Source organism: Python bivittatus, unplaced genomic scaffold (genome assembly GCF_059951505.1).
Source record: "Python bivittatus isolate LINGU-HERP-01145 unplaced genomic scaffold, Pbiv_v1 ctg000430_np1212, whole genome shotgun sequence".
NCBI classification, from domain to species: Eukaryota; Metazoa; Chordata; class Lepidosauria; order Squamata; family Pythonidae; genus Python; species Python bivittatus.
The window spans coordinates 5,688,777-5,713,405 of NW_028277071.1; the positions used below are offsets into that span (position 1 = coordinate 5,688,777).

At 45.4% G+C, this 24,629-nt stretch overlaps 3 protein-coding genes across 3 annotated transcripts; 1 reads left to right on the plus strand and 2 right to left on the minus strand.

Annotated features, from left to right (window-relative positions):
- The first annotated feature begins 564 nt into the window (after positions 1 to 564).
- Positions 565 to 1,512, plus strand: LOC103048365 (olfactory receptor 11G2-like). The gene has a single exon (XM_007444572.2). The coding sequence runs from the start codon at positions 565 to 567 to the stop codon at positions 1,510 to 1,512; it is 948 nt and encodes a 315-aa protein (XP_007444634.2).
- An 11,956-nt stretch (positions 1,513 to 13,468) lies between these two features.
- Positions 13,469 to 14,428, minus strand: LOC148215339 (olfactory receptor 11G2-like). The gene has a single exon (XM_088144113.1). The coding sequence runs from the start codon at positions 14,426 to 14,428 to the stop codon at positions 13,469 to 13,471; it is 960 nt and encodes a 319-aa protein (XP_088000239.1).
- A 7,607-nt stretch (positions 14,429 to 22,035) lies between these two features.
- On the minus strand, positions 22,036 to 22,986 carry LOC112543047 (olfactory receptor 11G2-like). The gene has a single exon (XM_088144164.1). It carries the CDS (start codon positions 22,984 to 22,986, stop codon positions 22,036 to 22,038), a length of 951 nt encoding a protein of 316 aa, XP_088000290.1.
- Between the last annotated feature and the right edge of the window lie 1,643 nt (positions 22,987 to 24,629).

The following is a 24,629-nucleotide window of genomic DNA, read 5'->3' on the forward strand; positions in this document are numbered from 1 at the left end:
GATGGACCTAGCTGAAATGGTGAAATTGACAGCTTTGATGAGAGAAAAGACATTGGCTAATTTTAAAGCTAATTGGAAATTGAAAAGTCCCCTTTTGGACTTTTTGTGGGAAACAGAAAAAAATGAAATTATGACATATGGATTTGACGATTAGTAAAATTAAAAGATTATAGAAAAAATAGATGTTAAGATGAAATCCTAGAGAAAGAGTTTAATGTATGTTTTACTTATATCTGCTGTAAAGGAAGTCGGAAGTCATTCTTTTTCTGTATTTATGTTTCATTCTTTCTTTTTTACTTTTCTGCACTTTTGCTTTTTTCCCTCTCTCTTTATTCTTGCTTGTTTTCTATTCCTCTTCTTGATTTCTACCTCTTGTTAGTTTTTTATCTTTTTGTATTCAAAAAATTAATAATAAAAAGAAGAAGAAGAGATCCACTGTGCCAGACCATTTCTTGTGGATTTGGTAATCCAGTGCTCAGCCCTTTTAGAAATTTGTTGGAAATCTATTGATATGTTTGACAATCTTTAACGATGTGTAATTCTGACTCCTTCTTCTGATTCCAGATGGAGCTGGCCAATGGGACCACAGTCCAAGAATTCATTTTGCTAGGTTTGGAGAGTGGGCAGCAAAAACGGTTCTTCCTTCTTACCATTTTTACTATTATCTACATAAGCACTCTGGCTGAGAATACTACTATTATCACTCTGGTACACGTAGATGCCCAGTTAGCCCAGCTCCCTATGTACATCTTCTTGGGTAACTTCTCCCTGCTGGAGATGTGTTATGTGACTACCACCATGCCCCGTATGCTCTCTGATCTGGCTGTTCCACAAGGGATCATCTCCTTCCAAGCCTGTTTCATTCAATTCTATATTTTCTACTCACTTGGCAGCACTGAATGCTTCTTCCTCTCAACCATGGCCTTGGATCGCTATCTGGCCATTTGCCACCCACTCCGCTACCCAACAATTATGTCTCAAACAAACTGTTCCAAGCTTGTAGCTGGTTGCTGGATTGCTGGGTTCTTGGTATATGCTGCCCCAATAATTTTGATCTCTAGGCTGTCCTTCTGTGGCCCCAATGTCTCTGACCACTTTTTGTGTGATCAAGGGATCCTGTCCTTAGCTTGCCCTCCATTAGGAAATGCTCCACTTATCCTATTTGCCATGAATACTTTCATCATATTAGGCAACTTAATCTTTGTAACTATTTCCTATGGCACTATCATTTTCACACTGATCAACTCCTCTAACCAACGCAGCAGGAAGAAGGCCTTCTCCACCATATCCTTCCATCTCATGGTGGTGACCCTTTTCTATGGTTCTGTGGCAGGAATGTACGTAGCTCCAAGTGGGAAAGGTCAGTCACGTGTCACTAAAATAGTCACTGTCTTCTACACTACCATTACACCCTTTCTCAACCCCATGATCTACTGTCTGAGGAACGATCAGGTGAAGGAGGCCCTGGACAGAGTGCTGAGAAGGACGGAGCAATGGCTGAGAAAAAGATGACAGTATGAAAGGGGACAGGAAAGAGAAAATAAATCAGCAAGCTTTGTAATATATACTTTGAATTTTTCCTCTATTTGTCTTTTTGAATACTCAAAAGATGAATAATTAATTGGATTTGATTCTGTTGGACTGGCTTGGATTTTATTGGACTGTGTGAAAAAAAACAACAAGGAATGTATTCAGAAGAACGGTTTTATTCACAAATATTTTATAACAGCTAATCATATTGCCTAAAATTAATCAAGGCAAAAACAAATTTCTGGGTAACTGCATAACATAAGAAAGAAGACCACCTCTGTTTCCTGAAATATTAAGTATGTACCTACATTTTTAACTGTTCTTCCCATTTCAGCAACTGCTTTGGCTGGCCAATTCTTTGAAATGACCTAGTGAAATAAAATACAATATCTTACATAATGAATAAAATGTAATAGATTGTTCTTTTGCAGTGCAGGTTGGATCATATGACTTTTCCTTTTTCTGGGATAATTTAAACAACTAGCAAATCTGGGTTGATTGGCAACACTCGTGGTGCTATATGTACATGGATGCTTGTTTCTAGACCATGACAGTTTCACATCATGTTTTCTCTGACTAGTGTCCACATCGGTTTGCCACTGAGTTTTAAAAATCCTATAAAATATGGGAAAACATATTTTATGTTTATCTTTAACATAACTGCTATGAGAGTGCTATGGAAATAGATGAATGGTGCCTAAAGCACGCCTCCCTCCTTCCATCATGTTTGCTTGAATTTGGAGGAGAGGAGAAGGGAGACCTCTAAGTATAGGCAATACCTAAGTATGTAGGAGGCCAAAACTGAAAGGAGCATAGAAGCTCCAATGGGATAAGGAACAGCTGAGGCAGAACAAGCACACAAAAATCCTAAACAAATTTGTCAGTAATTCAGTCATGTGAATTATCTATAAAAGAGGCCTTGAAATCAAGTAATTCTGACAAACATGATCAGTTGGAAAGTTCTAATGCTGACATACGAGTTAGCCAACATATGGAAGTAAAGTTCTCCCATGTTTGTTATTGCCTCCCAAGACCCAAGAATCTTCATACAATTTGTCTATGATGGTCTATTGTCTGGAAGGTCTATATCTACTGGCCAGTTACTTTGTTTTTGTACAAAGACAAGAGGTGAACTGTTTTTATGAAGATCAGCTAGCAATCCACTCTGACCTGAAACAAAACAGAATTTCAATATTATAAAACATACGTAGCTCAGGGTTGAACTGTTGGGTTCTTGGTGTTCTTGGAATGTTCTTCTTTTCCTGAAGATTTTTCATTATCAGGCTAAGTAACATCATCTGTGCAGACCACATCAAGAACCCAAGAAAAAATCATTCTAGATGTTGCAAGGAAAACACAATTGTTCTCTTTAAAATAAGGAGGTTCACCTTTGGAATGTGCCAACTTACATTGCATCTTTCTCAATGAAATAACCTTTCCACATACCTCTCAACACTGTTCAATTACTTGGTTCAACACCATGGTTGTATGTCCATCAGTGTAACTCATATTGTATGGCAGTAGTGTAGGGTAATATAATACAGTACAGTACAGTAGAGCAGAGAAGAGTATAGCATAGCATAGCATAGTAGAGTAGAGTAGCATCTGGATATCCTTTGTTACCTGCATTTTACTGGTTTTCTATTAATAGTGTTCAGGCTATTATGTGCCTTTTGATTATGTCAAAGAATCTGTTCTGATCTTGTTCTGACCAAGAGGATATTGCAGGAGTTTATAGTATCACTTTGGCTATATGTCCCCAGTAGGCTGGATCTTTGATTCAGATACTTTCATCTTGTAGGAGCAGGCATAGAGATACAGCTTTGTCATTACAGTGAGAATTCTATCTTCTTTAAAACTTTTGCTCAGTAACACAGAGTCCTTCTAAGGCTTCCAATTTACAATGGGGAAACATGTCATTATGTTCCTCCCGAACGAAAGCTCAGCTGGGGACTTCCTACCTTAAAAGGGAGACACAAGACAATGATCTTCTGCAGCATTTCTATCTTTTCTTTGGAAAGTCTTGACAATCCTCGCGCCAGTTTCTGCAGGTCCATTTGTGGGTTTGGAAGACGTGATGTTACATTCAAAGTAATTCATTATTAGTTATTATCGTGCAGTGTGAACAAATCAATGCCTATTTATAAGGATATATAATACCGATGATACCTAGATGCTTTGGGTCTCTCTTGTCTGAGCTTTCCAAATAATAAGGTGTGCTTCTCAAAGGTCACTGTGTCATCACACCTCACTCATTACGGCCAACAGCGTTAGCCACATACACAAAACTAACACAAGGATTGAGAAATTCAAGAGACATACCAGAAACATAGTACACTTTTTACCATAAACTCTGATAATGAAACATGGATTACCTAGGATAAAGTTTGTCAAACCTATATTCCAGGTTACAAGGATCATTTTTGGCCCCATAGGAAAATAAGGTATTGATTTGTTCACACTACATAGTAAAGACTATGTTGTAATAATGGATTACTTCCAAATGATCCAGACGTAGCTCAGCAAGAGAACGTAGTGCAAAGAACTATTAAATATATCAGAACTGTATTTGTTCATGATAGCATATGACAGTTTTGAAAACAGATAATGGACCACAATTTGTAGGGGCTAAATTGGACAATTTTGCCACAGTATGTGGATTTGAACATAACATCAAGACCCCAAACCCACAGTTAAATGGACATACAGAAGCTGGTGCAAGAATTAAGACTTTCCTAGGAAAAACTAGAGATGCTGCAGATCAATGTTTTCTTTTATGAACCATAGGCTATCCCCTTTCTAATATGGGTAGTGCCACCCATATGGTATAGGAGGAACATAGTGACATGTCTTTTCAATGTAGTTCTGTGAAAGCCCTATAACAACTTTCTGCTATTGAGCAAAATACTTAATTGAATCCATCTACTGTGCTGCTGATCATCCTCTTATCTTTTCTTCCACCTTTCCCAGCATACTAGATTTCTTAATACAGCTTTGCATAATGTGTCTCAAGTATGATGATTTGAGCCTGGCCATTTGTGCTCTGAGTGAGAACTCCATTTGTTTATTTTCTTGGCTATCTATGGTATTCTCAGAAGACTGCTCGAACACCAAAGTTCAAAAGCTTCCATACACTTTCTGTCCTGTTTCTTCAGATTCCAACTTTTGCTTCCATATAGGGTTACATTATCTTCATGATTCTGATTTTTGTAGGTACAGACACATCCTGGCATCTGAGTATCTTTTCCAAGGCCTTCCCGGCTGCTCTACCAAGTGCTAACCTGCATTGTATATCTTGACTGCTTTTCCTTTTACAGTTGATGATCAGTCCTAAAAGACAGAAGCTATCCACCACTTCGATATCTTCAGTGTCAATTCTAAGGCCAGTTGTTGTACAGTATCTGTTGTCATTAGTTTGGTCTTCTTAATATTTAATATGAGCCCTGTTTATTCATTGTGCTCCTTCACTTTCACTGCAGATCATTTGCATTTTCAGCTGTCAGAGTAGTGTCACCAGCATAGAACAGACTATTGTTTCTTCCTCTGCTTTTGAAAACATGCTCATATTCATCCAACTCAGCTTCCCATAATATGTATTCTGCATATAGATTGAATCAATAAGCGGTGAGTATATAGCCTTGTCTCATTCTTTTGCCAGTCTGAAGCTAGTCTGTTTCACCATGATTTCTCCATACTGTGGCTTCCAGGTTTTTCATGAGGATAATGAGATTTTCTGAGATTCCCATTTTTCTAAGCACATTTCACAGTTTGACATGACTGACAAAACTAAAGGCCTTACTATAATCAATGAAACACACACTGACTTCTTTTTGGTATTATTTCTCTTTCTCAATTATTCAGCATGCATCAGCAATAATATCTCATGTTCCTCAGCCTTTTGAACATCTGGCGTCTCTTTTTCCATGTAGGGGTCTAATCTGCATTGAATGATTTTCAACATTATTTTGCTAAAATGTGAAATTAAGGATATTGTATGATAGTTTGCATACTCTGTTAAGTCTCCTTTCTTTGTAAATTGACCTTTTCCAGTCTGTTGCCTGCTATGACATTCTCTAGATTTGCTGTACAGCTTGTTTTGAACCTTTTCTGATTATTTTTCTGTGGCTTACTATATTTCTGTAGATATTCCATTAATTCCTGTAGACATGCAACTTGGCAATTACTGGAGTGCTGATCTCAATACATCTTCTACTAGTGGAGGTTGTTGTAAGTGTGGAATATTTTCTAAGGTTTCCTGAAAGTCCACATCTCTATTGTGCAGAATCTCAATATACTTCTTCCATCTTTATTTTGATCTTTAAACCAGTTGCTATTTGTCAATTGACATCCTTCACATCTTCGGTGACTCTGCTAGGATGATATACTCTTGGCATATACCTCCTGGTATTCTTCATTCATACTTCTCAGGAATGCCTGCCCACACACACACATAATGAGACAGCACAGCATGTAATAGGCTGTGAGAATAACCATGAGGAAGAGGAGGAAGAGCCACATCCAAAGCAATGGTTGGATAAGGGAAATCTCAGCCTAAAGCAGGAATGGAATTTGAGAAACCATCTCACACTTGACCCTGCCTAGTTCTCTTTAGGGTAAAAGCTGGGAGAGGAGAGGCACATTCAGAGTTGCAAGATTCTGTTACTGGAACCATATAATAAAAGTGGTTGTAGTATTCATGACTTGGTCTGATCTACTTTGAAGGGCTGACACAGCAGGATCTTAATAACAACCATTCCCTCTTGCATTATTGCCTCCTTACAACAACAAAGTAATTGGCTGGTAGCTATAGATCTTCCTGGCAATAGACCATTGTAGACAAATTGCACTGAGACTCTTGGTGTCTTGGAGGCAACAGTAAATGTAAGCATGGGAGAACTTTACTTCCATGTATTGGTTAGCTCGTATGTCAGCATTGCATCGTTCCACTGATCCTGTTTCAATAACATCTGTCAGAATTACTTCATTTTGAAGTCTCTTTTACAGAGAACTCCCATTCAGAGATTTATTTAGGATTTTTCTGTGCTTGTTCTGCCTCTCCTGTTCATTATCCCATTGGAGCTTTCATGATCCTTTCATGATCCTTTCAACTCCTACATACTTAGGCATTCCCTACATTAAGAGGTCTCCTTTCTCCTCTCCTCAAAATTCAAGCAAACATGATGGAAGTATGGAGGCCTGCTCTCCATAGCACTCAGAGGTGTCAGTTATGTTAAAGGTAATTTTACGGGATTTTTAAAATTCAGTGGCAAACCAATTTGGAAATATGTCAGAGAAAACATGATGTGAAACTGTCATGGTCTAGGAACAAGCAACTATGTATGTATATATGCACAACTGTTGCCTATCAGAAAAGTCATATCATTCATCCAGCCATGCAAAAGAGCAGACAGTCTATTTCATTTTATTTATGATGTTAGATATGTGAGATTTGCCCCGTTCGACAGAGAAACTCTCGTGACACGTGTGGTTCACAAAGAAGGTTTACTCATGCGTAACGTAGTAGTCACAAGCAAAGCCAGGACTGGCTTGGTACAATTGCATCACTTGTTATATTCCCCCCTTCCCGCGCTTTTTCCCGCCTCGTGATCGCGTTGCGGCTGTGGGCTATTAGGCCCCCCAATGTCCCCCCTGATCGTTCATGATGGCAGGGTCGGTCAGAGTCCATTGTCCTTGATTGCCAGTCCCCCTCCGGCTGGGTTGGCCCCTCCCTGCTACGTGCAGACCGCGGGTTCTGTGCTGCGTTGCGATCTTGTTCCGCTGCCCTGCGGCCCCGTTCCTTGCTTGCTCGCGCCGTTATCAGTTCGTAATTAAAAGCTTCCGCTGCGGTTTTCCTGTTTAGCTGGCCGCAGGTGGCTCGTTAATTAGCGGCGCTTTCGGTTCCTCTTTTCCCCGCTAGCTACCGCCGGTGGATTCCGCGTGGTCTGGTTGCGAGCTTCCCTGCAGCCCCGTGCTTCCCTGAAACCTCGTGCTGACCGAACCTGACATGCCGCCCCCCTGACGACAACTCCCCCCCTTGGTCCTATTTCGGCTTCCCGGGGTATTTACTGTAAAAGTCCCGCACTAGGTCCGGCGCCCTTATGTGGGTTTTACTCACCCATTCGCTGTGGGACTTGGGGAAATGTTTCCATTGCACTAGGAGCTGGGTCTGCCCCTTGTGCCTCCGGGCGTCCAGTATCCGGTTGATTTCGAAATGCTGCTCCCCCCCGACCATGATGGGTGGTGGTACTCCCTCCGCCTTGTGCCAGGCGTTCCCCGGCTGGTGCAACTTTAGCAGGCTGCAATGGAACACCGGGTGGATCTTCCCGAGGCTTTTCGGGAGCGTCAGCCTGACGGTCACCGGATTGATGATCTCCGAAATGGGGAACGGCCCCACAAACCTCGGGCTGAGTTTTTTCGATGCCTGGTGCGTCTTTAGGTTTTTGGTTGACAGATACACCTGGTCCCCCACTTTCCACTTTTCCTCGGGGAGCCTCTTGCGGTCCGCGTGCTTCTTGTAGTCGGCTTTGGCTCTTTGCAATGCCGCGTGCGCCGCTCGCCGGGTCTCGTCGATTTGGGCGAACCAGGCGTCCAGGGAGTTGATCTGGGATTCCGGCTGAGGCAGCTCCGGCATGGGGACGAATTCTCTCCCGGTGGCTACTTTGAACGGAGAGAACCCGGTGCTCTTGTGGACGGCGTTGTTGTATGCCACCTCCGCGAATGGTAGTAGCTCCGCCCAATCGTCCTGTTGGTGCCCCACGTAGCAGCGCAGGTACTGTTCGAGCCCCCCGTTCAGGCGTTCCGTGGCTCCGTCCGTCTGCAGGTGCGCCGCGGAGGATAGGGCTTGTTTCGTCCCCACCCGCTTCAGGAACTCCCGCCAGAACCGCGCGATGAAGTTGCCGCCCCGATCGCTGACGATACGTCGAGGTGCGCCGTGGAGTCGGTAGACATGTTGCACGAACAGTTTCGCCAGCCCCTCGGCCGTGGGGACTCGCCGGCACGCTACAAAGTGCGCTTGTTTGGAGAATAAGTCCGTGACCACCCAAATGGCGGTCTTCCCCTTACTCTCCGGGAGCTCCACTATGAAGTCCATGGCGACCTCTTGCCAAGGGCCGTCGGGTTCCGCTACCGGCTGGAGTAGGCCTCTAGGTTTGCCTCTGGCTCCTTTCGCCGTTGCGCACACCGGGCAACCCCCCGAGTACACCTCCACGTCCTTCCGGAGCGTGGGCCACCAAAACTGCCGCCGGATTAAGTGGAGTGTCTTTACGAAGCCGTAATGCCCCGCGCTCCGGCTGTCGTGGGCTCTCTCCATGACCTCCCGTCGGCAACCCTCGGGCACGTACAGCTTTCCTTCGTGCCACCACAACCCCTCTTGGCCGGTTAGCGCCTCTCGGTTCTGCTTGAGCCAACCGTCCCGCTCCGCTGCCTCCGCGAACCCTTGCCTTACTTCAGACGCCGCGTCCCGTCGCTCCCCCTTGGTCTGGCTTCGGGTCACCGCCTTTGCAGCCAGCCTGCTGGCGGGGATGACGGAGTCCACGATCTCCTCCCGTAGGCTGGCGTGTTGGGGCATGCGAGACAGTCCATCCGCTAAGAAGTTGCGCTTCCCGGGGATGTGTTTCAGTGTGAACCTGAACCTCCCGAAGTATTGGGACCACCGTGCCTGTTTGGGGGATAGCTTACGCGGGGTCTTCAGGGCCTCGAGGTTCTTATGGTCCGTCCACACCTCGAACGGTTCAGTTGCCCCCTCCAGTAGATGCCTCCACGTGGCCAGCGCCCACTTGACCGCGTACGCCTCTTTCTCCCACACCATCCACCTCCTCTCCGTCTCGGTGAATTTGCGGGAGGCGTAGGCGCACGGGTGGATGGCCCCCTCCGGGCTGGGTTGGAGCAGGACTGCTCCCGTTGCCACGTCTGATGCATCCACTTGGATTATAAACCGCCGGTCTGGGTCGGGATGGCGCAGGATCGGCTCCGCGGTGAACCGCTGTTTTAGTTCCTCAAACGCCCCCTGGCATTCTGCAGTCCACGCGAGTGCCATGCTGGGCTTGGGGGTTTCCCAGTGCCCTTGGTTTTTAGCAGGTCGGTTAGGGGAAGGGCGATTTGGGCGAAGTTCGGGATGAACTGACGATAGAAGTTCGCAAACCCTAGGAAGCTTTGGAGTTGCCTCCGGGTTCGCGGCGCTTCCCAGCCCAGGACATCCCTTACTTTCGCCGGGTCCATCTCAATTCCCCGGCTGGATATTCGGTAGCCGAGGTAGTCTAGTTGCTCTCGATGGAACTCGCATTTCGAGAGCTTTGCGTACAGCTGTGCCTTCAGCAGTCTCTGGAGCACCGTGCGCACCAGGCTCACGTGCTCCGCCAGGGTCTCGGTGTAGATGAGGATGTCGTCCAGGTAGACCAGGACGCCCCGGTAGAGTAGGTCGTGCAGCACCTCATTAATTAGCTGCATAAATACCCCCGGGGCCCCTTTTAATCCGAACGGCATCACGGAAAACTGGTAGCTTCCGAGCGGGGTGTTGAACGCCGTCTTCCACTCATCTTTTGCGCGGATCCTAACTCTGAAGTAGGCTTCGCGCAAGTCCAGTTTTGTGAACACCCTCCCCTTCGACAGATGCGACATCAAGTCCTTCATCAGGGGAGGGGGTATTTGTACTCCGTGCTGATTGCGTTCAGCCCCCGGTAGTCTACGCACATACGGAGCGAGCCGTCCTTCTTCTCCCGGAATAACACCGGGGCCGCTAATGGTGACTTCGCGGGTTGGATGAATCCCCGTGCTAGGTTCTTGTCTATGAACTCGCGCAGGGCTCCCATCTCCCTCCTCGACAGGGAGTACATTTTTGGCTTAGGCAGGGTCGCTCCTGGCTCTAGCTCGATGGCGCAATCACTGGGCCGGTGTGGTGGGAGCTGGTCAGACTCCTTCTCCCCGAACGCTGCCGCCAGGTCTCGATACTGCCTCGGGATTCCGCCGCCCGTCGGGGGTTCCCCGGGTCCGGCCCCTCGCTTTGCGGTTGCCTCGCCAGTCGCCGCTGCCTCCCCTCGCCTCGGGATCGTGGCGGGTCTCCGGGGTCCCGGCGCTGCTGCTGCTGCTGTTGCTGTTGCCGCCCGGGTCTCGGGCCCCATCTGCTCTCGCCCCGTCTCCCGGTGTCCCGGACCCTCCGCTTGTCCGCCGGTGGTTGCGGCTGCCTCCGTCTCCACGGCTCGGTCCCCTCTGCTCTCGCCCCTCGCTGGTCTGTCGACCCCGAACCGCACTGCCTCCGCCGTCCAGTCGACTCGTGGGTTCCGCCGCCGCAGCCACGCCAAGCCGAGTACCACCGCGTAGTCGGCCACCGGGACCACCACGAACCTCAGTTCTTCCCGGTGACTCCCGATCGTCATCTGGACCGGCTCGGTGTAATACTGAGCTGGCCCCCCCCCTGCCAGCGTGCCATCTAACTGGCTGAATGAAATGGGCTCCCGGAGGCGCCTCAGCTGTAGCCCGAGCCCCGAGACCACCGCTGGGTGCATCAAGCAGTGGGTGCAGCCCGAGTCCAGTAGCGCCCGTAGCTGCGCCTCCCTCCGGATCTCACCCCCGGACGTGTATCCTCACCCGGAACGGTGGGCAGTCCTCGTCTCCTATTGGGTCCGCGCGCCTCGACTCCCCTGCTCGCACTGGGACGCCGTTCAGTGCGAGCGCGCCTCGTTTCCCGCCGGCTCCGAGTCCTCTCCGGAGGATGCTGTCTCCGGGGTCGACCACCCCCCGCGTCCTTTCTCGGTCACCGCCGCCACTGCCCCCTTCCGCGGTCGGTCACCGGTCCTTTTCCCGTTCGCACGCGGGGTTTTGACTTCGGGCCGTGGTGGGGCGCCTTCCCGCTCCGTCGGGCACTGCGCCGCTCGGTGGCCTCTGCCTCCGCATCGGAAACACAGATTCGGGGCTCTGGTCGCCTCTCGCCTCCCGGTGGACTGCCGACGACCGCTCCGTCTCTCCTCGGGGGTCCTCTCCCTCGGCCGGTCCCTCGTCTGGTCCCGTCGTCTTGTTCTCTGTTGGATCTGCCGCCACGCCGATTCCGCCGTTCCGGCCAGCCAGATCCAATCCTTCACTGTGGCCGGGTCGTCCCGCCCCAGTGCCCGTTCCAGGATCTCTGGGTTGAGTCCCCTCTTAAAATACTTCACCTTCAGGGACTCCGGCCAGTCCGCGAGCTTCTCGGCCAACCTCCGGAACTCCAGGGCATATTCCGATACCGATTTGCCCCGCTGCCTGAATTGTAGGATGTCGTCCTCCGCCCGCTTGGCGCTCAATGTGTCCTCGAATCTGTCCCGGAGCACCTGCATGAAGTCCGGGAAACTCCGTAGTTCCGCCGCGTTGGCATCGTACAGCCCGATCACCCAGCTGGCGGCTTGGCCATCTAGCAGCTCGGCCACGTAGGATACCCTGTCCTCGTCTCTAGCGAACAGGTGACCACCCCTCTGCATGAACCCCCTGACGTGCGTCAGAAAGTGCGGCAGCTGTTCGGGGTCCCCTGAGAACTTCCCAGTGATACCTCGAAGTCTCAGGGCGTCTGCCGCCCGTTGGTCCTCCGACCGGGGCGCCGTGGGTGGTGCCGGCGGGGGTGTCGGACCGCCCCCCTGTCGCTCGCCTCCTCGTTCACCGCCGGTGGCCCCACTCTCTGCAGTAGGGTCTGGAGCATCGCCTCCACGGCGTCTAGGCGTCGCTCGACTCTCTCCTCTAGTCGGGCGAATTTCTCGCTCCACTCACGGTCCCGGAACCCCGAACCCCGGGTCATCGTAACGCCCGAATCGTCTGGTCCTTGATTCACGCCCATCGACCACCGCTCGGATGGAGTGCGCCCGGCCCTGGCCGCTGCCCCGTCGCTCCCGGGCGGCTCCGACCGCCCTTCCGCGAGCCTGGATCCCTCGCGCTCCAGCTGACCCACGGATTCCTCGTCGCTGGTCATGCCTGTATTGAGAAAGAAAACGCTCCTCGGTGGTACCGGGTAGCGCTGACGGTGAGTCCTGGCTTTATGTGAGATTTGCCCGTTCGACAGAGAAACTCTCGTGACACGTGTGGTTCACAAAGAAGGTTTACTCATGCGTAACGTAGTAGTCACAAGCAAAGCCAGGACTGGCTTGGTACAATTGCATCACTTGTTATATTCCCCCCTTCCCGCGCTTTTTCCCGCCTCGTGATCGCGTTGCGGCTGTGGGCTATTAGGCCCCCCAATGTCCCCCTGATCGTTCATGATGGCAGGGTCGGTCAGAGTCCATTGTCCTTGATTGCCAGTCCCCCTCCGGCTGGGTTGGCCCCTCCCTGCTACGTGCAGACCGCGGGTTCTGTGCTGCGTTGCGATCTTGTTCCGCTGCCCTGCGGCCCCGTTCCTTGCTTGCTCGCGCCGTTATCAGTTCGTAATTAAAAGCTTCCGCTGCGGTTTTCCTGTTTAGCTGGCCGCAGGTGGCTCGTTAATTAGCGGCGCTTTCGGTTCCTCTTTTCCCCGCTAGCTACCGCCGGTGGATTCCGCGTGGTCTGGTTGCGAGCTTCCCTGCAGCCCCGTGCTTCCCTGAAACCTCGTGCTGACCGAACCTGACAAGATATTGCACTTTTATTTCACTAGGTCATTTCAAAGAATTAGCCAGCCAAAGCAGTTTCTGAAATGGGAAGAACAGTTAAAAATTAATGTACATACTTAATATTTCAGGAAACAGAGGCAGTGTTCTTTCTTCCATTGACTATTTCCAAAAGCTTGTTCCTCCTTTCTTTAATTTTGGGCCATGTGATTAGCTAGTGTAAAACATGTGTGAGAGAATTTTTTCTTGTGTGAATACATTCCTTGATGTTTTTCACACAGTCCAATCCAATCCAAACTGATGCTACTGAATCAAACCCAATATATTTAACAAGAAAAATAGAGGAAGAATCCACAGTAAATATTACACAATTTGCTGATTTATTTTCTCTTTCCTGTCCCCTTTCATACTGTCATCTTTTTCCTAAGCCATTGCTCTGTCCTTCTCAGGACCCTGCCCAGAGCCTCCTTCACCTGATTGTTCCTCAGACAGTAGATCATGGGGTTGAGAAAGGGTGTAATGGCAGTGTAGAAGACAGTGACTGTTTTAGTGACACGTGACTGACCTTTCCCAGTTGGAGCTACATACATTCCTGCCACAGAACCATAGAAAAAGGTCACCACAATGAGATGGAAGGATATAGTGGAGAAAGCCTTCTTCCTGCTATGTTGGTTAGAGGATTTGATCAGCATGTGAATGATAGTGCCATAGGAAAGCATTACAAAGAAAAAGTTGCCCAATATAATCAAAATATTCATGAACATCTGGCTGATAAAAGAAGCATTTTTAAAAGGCGGGCAGGCCAGGGATAGGAGGATTTGATCACAAAAAAAATTATCAATAATATTGGAGCCACAGAAGGACAGCCTGGAGATCAAAATTACTGGGACAGCATATCCCAAGAACCCAGCAATCCAGCATCCAGCTACAAGCTTGGAACAGTTTTTTTGAGACATAATTGTTGGGTAGCGGAGTGGGTGGCAAATGGCCAAGTAGCGATCCAATGCCATGGCTGAGAGGAAGAAGGATTCAGTGCTGCCAAATGAGCAGAAAATGTAGAATTGAAGGAAACAGGTGTGAAAAGAAATGATTCCTTGAGGAGAAGCTAGATCGAAGAGCATACGGGGTACAGAAGTGGTCGCATAGCACATTTCCAACCAGGAAAAATTTCCCAAGAGGATATACATGGGCAGCTGGGCCAAGTGATCATCTAGATGTACCAGAGTGATAATAGTGGTGTTTTCAATCAAAGTAATTATGTAAATAAAACTAAAAAGGATAAGGAGGTAGAACCGCCTTTGCGGTCCACCCTCCAAACCCAGTAAAATGAATTCCTGGACTGTGGTCCTGTTGGCCAGCTCCATCTGGAATCAGAGAGAAAAAACAACAGAGTTCCACATTGTTAAAAAAAAGTACCATTCACAAATGTTTCTATATGTTTCTATCCAGGATCTAAAAATGCTTAAATATGGAAGAGTCAGAACTGATAATTTAATTTAATTTAATTTAATTTAATTTAATCTAGTTTTAATTCAATTTATTTGATTTAACTGATTGTGAACAACTCCAATAGTGAGAAGGAAATCTTCTGGCATTGCTTACCTCCTCTAAGGCTGTCCTTGAATAAAGTCTCTTCAAGAATGATGGAGAATGAACAACAGGTCAGAGAAAAGGATAGGAACCTTATGAACTCATTAGTAAATCTCTCTCTGAAAAAGCAAAAGGAAATCATGTATCAACTTGAAAAATTAAAAAATAAACTCTTTTTAGTTTCTTCTATCACTGAAGCCTTTTCAATGTTATTACTAAAGTATCATAGAAATTCAAGAATAAATGCTATGAGTACATCATTCACACAGCAGTCTTGACCTAAATGTTTGCACTCAGAGTTGTGCAACAAACCTCAGATGCCTTCATCCCATCAAGAGCCAAAGTCAACTATTCCATATATCATAGGACATAGATGAAACAAGATGTGATAGATACTGTTAGCTCTTCAAGATGGGCCAGACTAGGAAACCAAAGCTATGAATGCTAATACTACTTTTATTATAAGGTTACAGTAATAAAATCTTGGAATCCTGAATATGTAGCAGCTTAATGACGCTGGAAGTTGCCGGCCAGAAATGGTCGACACTTCAGTGGTTCGAGCCCAGCTCTGTGCGGCAGAGTGAGCTCCTGTCTCATCCCCAGCTTCTGCCAACCCAGCAGCTCGAAAGCATCCATGAGTAGATAAATGGGTACTCTCACCCCGGTGGGAGGAAAAACACTGGCAGCACCTTGCACAGGAGATGGGACCAGTTGCCGTTAACGCGGAAGCTGTGTGTGTCCAAAAAAGACATGAAGCAACGGAAACCCTGCCTTCCTGTGCCCATCAGCTGGGCTCCACTCTACGAAGGAGGCAATGGCAAACCACTTCCAAAACACCTTGCCATGAAAACTGCAGGGACTCGTCCAGGCAGGTGCCGCAGAATCCATCACGACTGAGTGTGGATAAAAAAAAGAAACAAACATTCCTTTATCTTCATGAGAATAAGGGTGGGTCCTATCCAAGTCGCTTTCTCAAATTACATTTCTGCCCCAGACTCAGATTTCTTTTATCTCACCATTGTCTTGCTTGTGGCTCTTCCTCCTGTTTCTGAAGGTTATTGCTTCTTCCCATACAGATACAGACCTAGAACCCCCCTTAACATCAGAGCAAGTAACAGAGCCAAACATAGAGGGCAACAGGGTGTGGGTGGGAGGTGTTGGAAAAGATAGCGCCTCTGATTACAACTGAGGTTGAGCACCAAGATGGAGATACGTGGGGGAAGATACAGTGGTATCTCGGGATACGAACTTAATCCGTTCCGTGACTCTGGGCGTATCCCGAGTTGGAACTCGGAGTAACGGAGTAACCCGACGCAAATTTCCCCATAGGGTTCAATGTAATTACCGTTAATCCGTTCTGGCGTCCGCGGACCACGCGTCAGGGGCAGGAAAACAGCTGCGGACCACGTGTCAGGGGCGGAAAAATGGCCGCGGACCACGTGTTGGGCAGAAAAATGGCCACAGACCACGTGTCAGGGGCGGAAAAATGGCTGCAGACCACGTGTCAAGGCGGAAAAATGACCGTACCCCGAGGCAGAGTTCTCACATCGAGGTAAATTTTTGCGGCCGGAGCTGGTCGTAACCCGAAAAGTTCGTTAGTAGAGGCGTTCGTATCCCGAGGTACCACTGAACAAAGCTTTGGATGCTTGCAGAAGAGCTAAACCCCGAGGTTGATGAATTACAGCACCTGCACTTAGATGTTGGCCGCAAAACTGGTGTCGCGTAGCTACGGGGCTCCAGTGTGAGGGTCTCCAAACAACACGCAGGATGAGAGAAATTCAACCCAACTCATTTATTACTGCAGCAATAAAGGAGGACATATCCAAGTGTGACTACATAGGGAGCATGCTCCGTGCTTGTCATTAGGCCTTTTATACAATATTCAAACAGAGAAAAAGAATATGATTGGTCAAAATCTGATACAGATTGCACATGCGTATAACACCTTGCCTATCCCATAATATACAAGTGGGGGTGCAATTATGATATAATTATAATGACATAGGAGGTATGGTTTTAGGGTCCTTTCATCATAAGGTTACAATAGTTCACCAGTCTAACCACAGAACCGGTCTTATCTGGTTCTGACCATTAGTCCTGAGTTCCCCTACTTGACCCTCAGGATCACAACCCCCTTTTCTGCCCAGAAACTGTCGTGCAGAGTGATAATCACAAACACTCCTGTTTGTGCAGAGCGCAGCAAAAACTCCAGGAAAAAATTAGCCATGAAAGCAAACACATCAACAGCTATTCACAATGCAATGTCCATTTCTTGTTTCCAAAGAAATCCAGTAAAAAAATATATACTAACTGGTGTTTATTGATAAAAATGCAAAAACTCCATAAAATGCAAATATCATACAAAATATAAAGAAAAACACATCTTCCCATTATATTGTAGCATCCAAGACTTATTAGCAACACAAGCTTAACAAAATCTCTAGCTACAAACTCTTAGAGAAGAGGTACACTACTTGGTACTTTGTTACAACTACGTAGCCCATAAAACCTACATAGTGGCTAACACTAAAACAACTAACAACTACTCTGAGAGGCTGAACATTTTCCTCTCCTTATATTATAGCTCTATGCCACCCCCACTGGGTACCTAGCATACATATGCCAATAGGTGGCAGTAAATAGCACAATACACAACACACAATAACAGGTGTTTTTCACATGATCTCTATAACCAAAATATTATTTGTTATTGTTGTAAAGATAACGGGATGAATCCTTTCCCATGAGAAAGAAAATCCTGACAGAAACAGACAATATAGACCTTCGTAGACCCTAGAGAGAAGTTCAGACTTCCAGGAGTCTGAGACAGATGTTCCCCATTCAGTGCACTATGAACATCAGGTTTCCCGAAATCTGGAGTAGAGCAGCTAATTTAAGGCATCACGGGACTTGTGTCTTGTGGGGTGTAAGCTCAGGCTTGACCTGAGAGGCTGTCCTGGAAAGAGAAATGAGGCAAGAACAAGAGAGGGCCAAGAAAAGATAATCAACTGTTCAGAGTCAAAATCTTTCTAGCTACTTCCCTGAGTAATCTAGTAAATCTGCCAGCACTGAATAAGTGGGTCACTTTAGCCACATTAATGCATCAGAGCAGAATCCTACTTTAGCTATTAATAGTGAGAGTTTGTGAAATGGTAGGGGCACCACATTTGCCACCATTCCGTCTCCTTGCCTGGCTATCGTGGAGTTTCTCTGGTTGGAAGGATATTTCCAGAGATACATTTTATCAGATTTCGTTCCAAATCCAATTTTATCTTCTTACAGGAGATCTGGAGGAAAGAGCACCTAATGCTAAATGGCTATTACTCAGTTTTCCTCAAGGAAACGGGGAACAGGGAGAGAGTTAGATTAAGTGCGGAGCTCACAACATTCATCTTTACCAAATTGCAGGCATCAGTCAATAAACCTGCTGCTTCTAAGAGAGGTGAAAGGGCAGTGCTGGTCAATTTCAAGCTCGGCAGCATATTGCTAATAAGCACCTCTTTCTCTCCTAGTAGATCAAAGATCTCTGTTCTGAATTAGGAAGTAGCACAGTTAAACTAATAACCATCCAGTCTGTGGCTTTGCACCTCTGAGTGGAGACTTTACTTACAGGACAGGCCAAATGACCCAGCCCTAGAATTTAGATGTAGAATTTCATCATCATCCTCTATTCAGCAGCTACTTTTGATCATCTTTTGTGGCTGGATCCAAACTGAGCACCATATATATCTCAAAGACTTTAAAAGCCTCCAGTAAATATTGCTGCTACCTTCTCTCCAGGCAGGTAGGGATCACTTACCCTGAGCTCCACTCCTTCACCCAGAGGAGAGGGATGTGTGGGTGAGTCCTTGTTGTTCTGTCAGCTGCAAATGAGGAATCAGGCTGAGGCTGCCTTGTACAAGATGGTCAATCAAAGTGACTTCAGTCTGGGCTGAGGTTTTGAATTGCTACAAGCATGGTCCAAAATCATTAGAAGCTACCCCAATGAACAAATGCTACTGTGCTATAAGATCCTGATTGGGCTTTTCTGGCAGATAACAAGCCCTTTCTGCATTAAGCAGGAGCATGTTATCCAGCATGGATCAAATCACTGGGGTGAACAGGATTGCTTGGGTTCACAGAAAAAGCCACCCGCTGTCATTTATAGCATCTTCTCACAACACTCCTTATCCAGTGGAGCATTATAAATAATTATTAGCAATTTAAAAAACAACAGAACACAGAAGAAGGTGCCTGGAAGCTATCAAGAGTGGTCGTGAGAGCGAATGCCCCAGATAAATTGTGGAGAGTTGCAGCAACAGGAATTCCCTGGGCTGGTGTGAACTGATTGGCCACCACTCGTGGATTTAGGAGACAAACTCATTGAACAAAGCAAATCCTTAAAAGCCCCCAAAGGGATTCAGTATCACCTGAATTCACAGAGAATTATTTTGCCTGGGGAGGATGTCAACCCTGGTTTCGGTCTTAACTTACAGTGAAAGATCGGCTGGTATACTCTAAGTGTGGAGGGGAGGTGGCCATAAATATCAGCACTTCCAGCTCTTGGACATCAAGCTAAGTGCTTCTAGCAAGTTTTATTCAAACACTTTGTCTTATTTTAGTGATTTGTACATTTATTTCTGGAACTCCTTGAGTGGCCCTCATAGTTGCATTATACCACAAGACTCATTGGAAGACAACGTGCAAATCAGGTCAGTTCATATAGAACAGCATCTCCATAAGGATGAATCCTTGCTCCACTCTCAGTTTTTACATCAGAGCAATGGGGCTATTTAACCAGGGAGAACTGTTGTCTCCTGAAGTTCATCAGGAAACGTGTGGCAGCAGTGATACTGGATGAAGATAGAGGAGGTCCAAGAGCCCCAGAGGTTCTAAGCAGAACAGTGAAAGCTTTGACCCTTCACCGCACATCAAATATGAGAAAAGTATGGTTAGCTAATCTGTGAACAGGCCCCAAAATTTGGCCTGGTAGCATAAGGCATTGAGCAGGAGTAGGAAAATGCCCCCATTACGCATGCTTTCTTAAACACCCAAAGGAGTTCTTTGCCCATTCTTTCCTTCTTCTGTTCCAGAAGGGCAGAATATTTCCCAGCTATATAGACCTATATAAATAAGCCATAAATGAATGTATTTGAGGCCTAGACAAGGATGCAACTCCTCTACAAATCCCAGCTAACCCCATGGACCAATTTTGCTAATTGTCAGGTGTTCAAAATTTCCAAGAAAGTGGTTTCCAGTTGGTTGATGTGACGTTACCATAAAGTGGTAAAGAACTGAGTACAAACTGGTACTACGCTCTAATGATTGGCTGAAGCTTAATTTTTTACACAAAGCTTGCTCTTTCTAACTGTGAGGAAGTAGGTGCCTAGCAGAAGTTGACTCCAATGATGTCATGTGGAGAAATGGGCTGTTCCTTGCAATATATTAAGTTCCTCTTTGTTCCACCTCAGAGTGGAAACTAAGCTAATTTTTGCAAAATCAGTCAGTTCACCTTTTGTTTCTTGTGTGCTCATAAACGAGCCACACAGGGTTTCAGGAGCGAAGCCCTTAACACTTGACTGTGTTCCTAGGCCTGGAGTTACTGTCTTTATGGAACCCTTGTTGTGGTTTTTCATGTTAGGGTTGTTCTCCTCTCTGGGCTGTTATATTTTGTTGTTACATCTTTAACTGTTCTAATTATATATTTGATAGGTTCGAAGCTACCCAGAGTCTTTTGGAGTGGGTGGCTATAAATAATAACTACTATTACTACAACAATCGGAAGATAGCACTCTTCCTGTCAATGGCTGAAGCAGACGCTCTTGAAGAATGCAATATATTCACATTAATAGCTGAAGAAAGAAATTACTTGAAAGCTCTGTTGCAAAACGTTCTATGACAAGCAGCAAAAGTCACTCAGTTACATTTTAAAATTATAGGACACAGCAGTGATAATATTGCAGGTTTCGCCATCACACAATATCAAGGCTTATGGCAAGGAAGGAGAGCCATGGCCTCTGGATAGTAACGTGGCTTTGACCCTAACAAAGGAACCAACAGCACGTAATACAGTATGTGAAAGTAAAGTACAACCCTGTGGAATTAATATCTTTCCAGGGCAATTCATGATCTGTTCCTTGCAACATGTGAAATTCCTTTCTGGGGGGTTCTTGCTGTTTTCTGCACTGATAACGTTACTTGGCCTGGTAATAAAACATCTTCAGGAACACAATGAAGCTCAGAGAACACCAAGAACCCAACAGTTCATCCCTGAGTACATATATTTTCTACTTGTGAAATTCCATTTTGTTCCAGATCAGAGTGGAGGTCAAGGTCCCCTTAAGAGAAAACACTTCACCTCGCGCGTCATTGTCTCCTTATGACAACATGTTAATTGGCCAATAAATATAGACTTTCCAGGCAATAGGACATCATAGACAACTTGCAATGCCAGGAGACTCTTGGTGTCTTGGGAGGCAAAGGCAAATTTAAGCACGGGAGCATTTTAGCACTGGATCATTCCAGTGACCCTGTTTCAATAAGATCTGTAGGAATTTCTCAGTATATTTTATGGACGACTCACATGACTGAATTAATATTTAAATTTAAAGCTTCCCATTCAATGCACTATGAACTTCAAGTTCCCCCCAGATCAGGAGCATAATTACTTAGGTATTCCCTATATAAAGAGGTCTCCTTTCTCCTCTCCTCAAAATTCAAGCAAACATGATGGAAGGCATGCTCTAGGTATCATTTGTCTACTTCCATAGCACTCAGGGTGTCAGTAAAGTTAAAGGTAATTTTACGGGATTTTTAAAATTCAGTGGCAAACCAATTTGGAAATATGTCAGAGAAAACATGATGTGAAACTGTCATGGTCTAGGAACAAGCAACTATGTATGTATATATGCACAACTGTTGCCTATCAGAAAAGTCATATCATTCATCCAGCCATGCAAAAGAGCAGACAGTCTATTTCATTTTATTTATGATGTTAGATATTGCACTTTTATTTCACTAGGTCATTTCAAAGAATTAGCCAGCCAAAGCAGTTTCTGAAATGGGAAGAACAGTTAAAAATTAATGTACATACTTAATATTTCAGGAAACAGAGGCAGTGTTCTTTCTTCCATTGACTATTTCCAAAAGCTTGTTCCTCTTTTCTTTAATTCTGGGCCATGTGATCGACTAGGGTAAAACATGTGTGAGAGAAATGTTCCTGGGTGAATGTATGCCTTGATATTTTTCACAAAGTCCAATCTAATCCAATCTAATGTAATTGAATCAAATCCAATTTATTTAATTTTTAACCTATTCTAAAAGACAAACAGAAATAAATTCCACCATAAATATTACACAATTTGCTGGTTTACTTTCTCTTTCCACTGCCCTTTTCATACTGTCATATTTTTTTCACCCATTGCTCCGTCCTTCTCAGCAACCTGCCCAGGGCCTCCTTCACCTGATTGTTCCTCAGACAGTAGATCAAGGGGTTGAGAAAGGGTGTTACAGCAGTGAAAAAAACAGTGACTGTTTTAGTGACACGTGACTGACCTTTCCCAGTTGGAGCTACATACATTCCTGCCACAGAACCATAGAAAAGGGTCACCACCATGAGATGGAAGGATATGGTGGAGAAAGCCTTCTTCCTGCTACGTTGGTTAGAGGATTTGATCAGTGTGACAATTATAATGGCATAGGAAATAGTGACAAAGGAAAAGTTGCCCAATATAATTAAAATATTCATGGACATTTGGCTGCTAAAGGAAGCATTTTTAAAAGGCAAGCAAGCCAGGGATAAGAGGACTTGATCACATACAAAATTGTCAATAATATTGGAGCCACAGAAGGACAGCCTAGAGATCAAAATTGCTGGAGCAGCATATCCTAAGAACCCAACAATCCAGCAACCAGCTACAAGCTTGGAACAGCTTTTTGGAGACATAATTGTTGGGTAGCGGAGTGGGTGGCAAATGGCCAAGTAGCGATCTAATGCCATGGCTGAGAGGAAGAAGCATTCAGTGCTGCCAAATGAGCAGAAAACGTAGAACTGAAGGAAACAGGTATGGAAAGAGATGATTCCTTGAGGAGAAGCTAGGTCAAAGATCATACGAGGTATCGAGGTGGTCACATAACACATTTCCAACCAGGAAAAATTTCCCAAGAGGATATACATGGGCAGCTGGGCCAAGTGATCATCTAGATGTACCAGAATGATAATAGTGGTGTTTTCAATCAAAGTAATTATGTAAGTAAAACTAAAAAATATAAGAAGGTAGAACCGCCTTTCCAGTCCGCCCTCCAAACCCAGTAAAATGAATTCCTGGACTGTGGTCCCGTTGGCCAGCTTCATCTGGAATCAGAGAAAAAAAATAACAGAGTTCCACATCGTTAAAAAAGTACCATTCACAAATGTTTCTATATGTTTCTATCCAGGATCTAAAAATGTTTAAATATGGAAGAGTCAGAACTGATAATTTAATTTAATTTAATTTAATCTAGTTTTAATTCAATATATTTGATTTAACTGATTGTGAACAACTCTGATAGTGAGAAGGAAATCTTCTGGCATTGCTTACCTCCTCTAAGGCTGTCCTTGAATAAAGTCTCTTCAAGAATGATGGAGAATGAACAACAGGCCAGAGAAAAGGATGGGAACCTTATGAACTCATTAGTAATTCTATCTCTGAAAAAACAAAAAGAAATCGTGTATCAACCTGAAAAATTTAAAAAAAAAACTCTTTTAATTTTCTTCTATCCCTGAAGCCTTTTCACTTTTATTACTAAAGTATCATAGAAATTCAAGAATAATTGATATGAGTACATCATCCACACAGCAGTCTTGACCTAAATATTTGAGTTTTCAACCAAACTTCAGATGCTTCATCACATCAAAGTAAACCATTCCATATAACATGGGATATAGATGATACAATAGATAGTAGAAGACACCTGCCAATAGATACAGCTTTAGAACTGCCACCTTAACATCATAGTAAGTTACAGAAGCAAAGGCAACACAGTGTGAGTTGGAGCTGTTTCAAAAGGAAGCTCCCTTGATTACAACTGAGGTTGAACTCAGAGACAGAGATATACAGGGGAAGATACAAAGCCTTGTGGCCTCATAGAAGAGCTAAACTCCAAGAAGGAGCTGTCATAATTCAATGAAAAACAGCACCAGCAATTAGACCCTGGAGGGAAGTCCAGACTTCCAGGAGTCTGAGGCAGAAGCTTCCCATTCAATGCTCTATGAACATCAAGTTCCCCCCAGATCAGGAGCAGAGAAGCTGTTTTGAGGCATCCTACACGTCCAGTACTTGTGTACTGTGGGGTGTAAGCTCTGGCTTGACCTGAGACGCTGTCTTGGAAAGAGGAATGAGAAGAGAACAAGAGAGGGCCAAAAAAAAAAAAAGTAACTGCTCAGAGTAAAACTTTTTCCAGCTACTTCCCTGAGTCATTTATTAAATCCACCAGGAGTGAATAAATGAGTCTCTTTAGCCACATTAATACACCAGAGCAGAATCATACTTTAGCTATGTTTTACACAGTGAGAGTTTGTGAGACGGCAGGGGCAGAACATTTGCCCCCAGTCCATCTCCTTGTCTGGCTATCATGGAGTTTCTCTGGTTGGAAAGCTATTTCCAGAGATACATATTTTATCAGATTTCGTTCCAAATCCAATTTTATCTTCTTACAGGAGATCTGGAGGAAAGAGCACCTAATGCTAAATGGCTATTACTCAGTTTTGCTCAAGCAAACGGGGAATAGGGAGAGAGTTAGAGTAAGTGCAGAGCAAACAACATTCATCTTTCCCAAATTGCAGGCATCAGTCAATAAACCTGCTGCTTCTAAGAGAGGTGAAAGGGCAGTGCTGGTCAATTTCAAGCAGCGTATTGCTAATAAGCACCTCTCTCTCTGCTAGTAATTGAAGTTCTGGAATAGGACGTAGCACAGTTAAACTAACGACCATCCAGCCTGTGGCTCTGCTGATCGGAG

What these genes read in the sequence shown, in the direction of transcription:
- LOC103048365 (XM_007444572.2), top strand. Translation starts at nt 565, where the DNA reads ATGGAGCTGGCCAATGGGACCACAGTCCAAGAATTCATTTTGCTAGGT.
- LOC148215339 (XM_088144113.1), bottom strand. Translation starts at nt 14,428, where the DNA reads ATGGAGCTGGCCAACAGGACCACAGTCCAGGAATTCATTTTACTGGGT.
- LOC112543047 (XM_088144164.1), bottom strand. Translation starts at nt 22,986, where the DNA reads ATGAAGCTGGCCAACGGGACCACAGTCCAGGAATTCATTTTACTGGGT.